We start from the raw sequence: 4,685 nt of genomic DNA, 5'->3' as shown, positions 1-4,685 counted from the left end.
CAGTATAGTGGAAGAGCAAGTGAAACGTATCTAGTGTAAGTGAGAAATTGAAATTTTAGTTTAATTAATTATTTTTGGGGGCTGTGGCACACAGCAAGTGGGATCTTAGTTCCCTGACCAGGGATTGAACCCATGCCCCCTGCAGTGGAAGCATGAAGCCTTAACTGCTGGACCACCAGGGAATTTCTAACTTAATTAGAGACTTTCCCCGACCTTCCAGTGATTAAGAATCCATGCTTCCACCACAGGAGCTGTGAGTTCAATTCCCTGGTTGAGGAACAAAGATCCCAAATGTGGCATGGTAAGGCCAAAAAAAAAAAAAAATTAATTTTAAACAATCTAAAATTTAAGATGAATGCAGTTCAGTTTTTGGAACACTTCTAAGTATACTTGTTATAACTGGAGTATGTAGATCTACTTTTCAGATTGTAAAAATTTTGTAAAATCTATAGATCATGTATTTTTGATGAAAACTGAGTGTTCAAATTTAGATATACTGTGAGTACTATGAGTGTAAAATACAATTCTTATTTAGAAGACTTAGTTTCAATAAAGAATGCAAAATTGTAATATTTTGTATCAAGAACATGTTGAAATGATAATATATAGACATACTGGGTTAAATATGTTATTCAAATTTATTTCCTCCACTTCCTTTTATTTTTTATTAAACTACAGCCACTAGAAAATTATCCATGTGGTTCACATATTTCTTTTGGATGGCATTGCTATAAACAAAGCATGTGAAAAGTAATGATACAACAGAGTGCTTACACAACAGAATCTGAACGTTATCCTTGATGATGTAAAGTTTCACATGCCAGTGTTGGGAAGTACAAAAAGGAAAAAGTTGGCAAATAGAAGTATACAGACACAGGGCTTCCCTGGTGGTCCAGTAGGTAAGACTTTATGCTCTCAATGTAGGAAGCCTGGGTTCAATCCCTGGTCAGGGAACTGGATCCCACATACTGCAACTAAGACCTGGTACAAGCAAATAAATAAATAAGTACTTAAAAAAGAAGTGCACAGACACCATATTCTCATCTCAGAGAACAAGGCTTTAAGAAACCTTGTCTTGAAGTGACAGAATGAGAAATAGAGATGAGAGTCCAGTGTGTAAAGTCACAAAGTGAGCAGGTGGTTATTACTAAACATAATGATATGATTATATACAGTGGGTAGTCTGCATGTAATATCATGATATGATGGTGTAAGCATATTACTTAGAGATATGGAAGCAGATGCCCGAAGAATAGTTAGAAGAGGAGGCCTCTGAGGAGGGGCCTCAGGGTAAGGAGTCAGGGAGGCTAGGAGGCTGCTGCTCCACATTTAAAGTCTTTCTGAATTCTGCGATTTTTGGGGGAAAAGTTTTCAAACATTTATCTTGGTAACAATCTTAAAGGAAAAAAAAATAAATTCAATTCCTGAGAGATTTCAAGGGTTAACTCCACCAAATATTCACTTTTGTCAAAATGGTAAATTCTCTCTGACCAAAAAAAGGTCTCAGGGCTTCCCTGGTGGCTCAGATGGTAAAGAATCTGCCTGCATTGCAGGAGATCCAGGTTCAATCCCTGGGTTGGGAAGATCCCCCTGGAGAAGGGAATGGCTACCCACTACAGTATTCTTGCCTGGAGAATCCCATGGACAGAGGAGCCTGGGGAGCTACAGTCCATGGGGTCAGAAAGAGTTGGACATGACTGAGTGACTAACACACACACAAGCGGTCCCAAATGGCCCCTTCTTTGCCCTGTGGATCTGTTCCTCCACACCAGACTTGGCACATGGCCACTGCTCCCTCACCCTCCTGTCCCCTTGAGCTTAAATCCACACCTCCTTTGTCACCCTGACTCTGGGCTGAACGCCAAAGTGTGTGTTGGTGGGGGTGGGGCGATTGTCAAGACGCCTGTGCAGAGGAGGTCACAATGCGTTCTCTGTGATGAGGCCCCCGGATATAACTGGGCCGGTGTGAAAGACCTCATGGGACACCAGTCTCTCTGGGAGACCACTGGACACACCAGTTGACACGTCTCCTGTCCTTTCAGCCTCTAGCCCAGGCCTTGGGAGAGTTCCTTCCAGTGCTTAGCAGGTGGCTGGGGAGGTGAGAGGTAAGGTGTTGGGAGGGTGTGTGGTGTGAGAGCTTGAGGAAGGAATGGAAGCTTCTAGGACAAGGGACGCTGGGGATGTTTGGTGACCTCAGCTCTTCCTCCTTCCCAGTACGTGGTGTCAGAGCCAATCTACTGCCTGCTGGGGCACCAGCGTCTGGGCCAGAGATGAGGGCTCAATACCTGAAGCTGAATCTGCTAGCCACCTGTGTGCTAACCTTGTGGCTGATGGTCTTCCTTCTGGACCAGGAGTCTAGCCAGAATGACCTTCCTAAGATGCCTAGAAATCGCTCAAAGACCTGCGACTGCCCCCAGAACTCTTTAAGAAAGTGTGTCTGTTCATCTGAGGTCCACGAGTGCTCCACCTGCCTCGGTATTCCTGGAGAGTCTGTCTGGTTTGACGAACGCTTTGAGATGGACATTGAGCCCCTGATGAAGTCAGAAGTACCCATGTCCTCTGATGCTTTGCTATTGTGGTTGGTCAGTGCACATTCTTGGTCTTTGTCCAGTCCCCACCCCCAACCCCAGGCCCCAGTCGTCTCTCCCTCCGTGACCCCAGGCTCTAACCTTCTTTTATAGATGATGGGAGCCTGGGAAAAGCCCCTATATTTCTCCCTCCTGCATTCCTATGAACTTTAGGGCACGGAGTCAGAAGAGTTTGGGAATCAGAACCAGCAGCCACCTGAAGGGCCTTCCACACACCCACTGGACCGTGTGGGGTGCCGGACTTGTGCAGTGGTTGGAAACTCGAAGTTCCTACGGGGCTCTGGCCTTGGCCAAAAGATTGACCAACATGATGTGGTCCTCAGGTGAGTGCAGGGTGAAAGGTAGAGACCAGGAAGGTCACGACAAATCCTCCTCCTCCCCAAAAGGTCTATCCTGCTTTTCTTCCCAGGATGAACCAGGCGCCTGTCCAAGCCTTTGAGGTGGATGTGGGGAAAAGGACTACTGTGCGCGTTACATACCCCGAGATAGACAGCCCTCAGGATCCTGGTGCCCAGCTGCTGCTGCTTCCTATGAATTCATCTGGTCTGAAGTGGGTCATGGACATAGCGCAGAAAGACAGCATCATTCAGAAGCCAGAAAATCCTGGGTATGGCGGTGAAGGGTATTGTAAGGAGGATAGTGGGAGCTCCGGAGAAACCCTTGCTAGCTATCAGGGCACCCCCAGGCTTACCTAAGTTTGGGGACAGCTGTGTCAAATGATGCTGAAACCCCCCCCACCTCAATCCTGTTTTAGATTTCAGATAGTCCAGGTCACCCGTGGAAGTAATGAGAAGAAAGACAAGGGGAGGGACCCAGGAGGGAAAAGGGGAAGGAGTAAAATGCAGTGGGTTGGGTTGGGTGGCCACTGGATGGACCTTAGGTCACCACCCTTCTCCATTTCCTCAGGTCTCAGTGATCAGCCTGAACTTCCTCCAGTACATCCAGCAGAGATGGCTGAGAAAACACGGTCACTTTCCATCTCTGGGATTCATAACTCTGTTGTATGCCTTGCACACCTGTGACCAGGTAAGACACAGTCTGCAACTCACAGAACTTCATCCCTTTGCCACTAAAAGCATCTGTTTTCCCAGGGACTTCAGGTTAAGTCCAAAGTTGTCTGGCTGGTTTTCAAGACCCTGCGTAATCGGGCCCTTCCATTCCCCTCATCTCTACCAGCACTCTCTATGGGCTGCTTGGTTCTCCAAACAGCCATCTGCCTCGGGCCTTTCACATGCTGCTCCCCTGCCTGCAGTGCCCTCCTCTTGTCTCCCCAAGGAATCCTCTCTCTTCGTTCAATATGATGAGAATCAGCTCTCTTTCCTGGGCTCCGGGGGTTCCTCTGTGTGTTGAGTCTTCCCTGGGGAAGGTGAGCTCTGTTCTTCTCCCAGCTCCAGGAAACAGCCTGTCACCCTTCATGTTAAGTGAATGTTTGCTGAAGGAATGCTCAGTGGGCGTGGAGGCAGGGTGGGATCTGGTCTGCTACCCCAGAGCCCTCTTCTCTCTTACCCCATCTCCCAGGTATCCTTGTTTGGTTTTGGGACAGACCAGCTCATGAGGTGGTCCCATTACTGGGATGATAAATATTGGTTCAAGAGCAACATGCACAGTTTTGAAGAAGAGCAACAGGTCATCCTTAAGCTGCAGTGTGAGGGGAAGGTTGCTGTTTACAACTGAGATGGCCTCCAGCCAGTTCAGCCCACTGGAGGCCCCCGGAGGCTGACAGGTGGTCAAGAGGACCTTAGAGTATCAGAGAGGGATAAGGGCTTCAAAAGTACCCTGGATGAAGATCACTCTGCTATACTGAATAAAACTCCACATGGAGACATTAAAGGACTACCTCCTCTTCCAGATTCTCAACAGTGAACATTTCATTTTGTCACATATATATTTTTACCTTATCAAAAAATAAAATTAAATGAAAGAAGAAAAAGCAAAGCCTAAAGTTGAAAACACATCAAGTGAACCCAACTATACATCAAATTGCTAACATGATCACCAGGGAAAGAGGCAGTTAAAGTTCCTTTAGAATTCAATACACTGTATATCTTCTGTAGCATAGATGCTGTGGACAAAAAGAACCACAAAGCAATTTTAAAT

General features: G+C 46.5%; 1 protein-coding gene across 5 annotated transcripts; it reads left to right on the top strand.

Moving 5' to 3' along the window:
* The first annotated feature begins 865 nt into the window (after positions 1-865).
* On the top strand, positions 866-4,442 carry LOC145533165 (CMP-N-acetylneuraminate-beta-galactosamide-alpha-2,3-sialyltransferase 1-like). Of its 5 annotated transcripts, none has more exons than XM_081560012.1 (6): positions 866-899; positions 2,352-2,582; positions 2,742-2,911; positions 2,998-3,195; positions 3,495-3,614; positions 4,107-4,442. In XM_081560012.1, the coding sequence occupies exons 2-5, from the start codon at positions 2,379-2,381 to the stop codon at positions 3,502-3,504; spliced, it is 582 nt and encodes a 193-aa protein (XP_081416138.1). In that variant the 5' UTR covers positions 866-899; positions 2,352-2,378; the 3' UTR covers positions 3,505-3,614; positions 4,107-4,442. The 5 variants fall into 5 exon arrangements, with proteins under 5 accessions (XP_081416138.1, XP_081416136.1, XP_081416135.1 ...); XM_081560010.1 differs by lacking the exon at positions 866-899 and adding an exon at positions 1,980-2,098; XM_081560009.1 differs by lacking the exon at positions 866-899 and adding an exon at positions 1,980-2,105.
* The last annotated feature ends 243 nt before the right edge of the window (positions 4,443-4,685 follow it).

Source organism: Giraffa tippelskirchi, chromosome 13 (assembly GCF_054371585.1).
Source record: "Giraffa tippelskirchi isolate mGirTip1 chromosome 13, T2T-mGirTip1v1.2.pri, whole genome shotgun sequence".
Taxonomy (NCBI): Eukaryota; Metazoa; Chordata; class Mammalia; order Artiodactyla; family Giraffidae; genus Giraffa; species Giraffa tippelskirchi.
This window is presented reverse-complemented; position numbering and strand designations above follow the sequence as displayed.

Bases quoted from the DNA above. Each gene is read 5' to 3' on its own strand.
- LOC145533165 (XM_081560007.1), top strand. From the start codon at position 2,181: ATGTTTGGTGACCTCAGCTCTTCCTCCTTCCCAGTACGTGGTGTCAGA. The intron at 2,583-2,741 runs GTCAGTGCACAT...TATGAACTTTAG, and splicing joins ATGCTTTGCTATTGTGGTTG to GGCACGGAGTCAGAAGAGTT. The intron at 2,912-2,997 runs GTGAGTGCAGGG...TTTTCTTCCCAG, and splicing joins CAACATGATGTGGTCCTCAG to GATGAACCAGGCGCCTGTCC.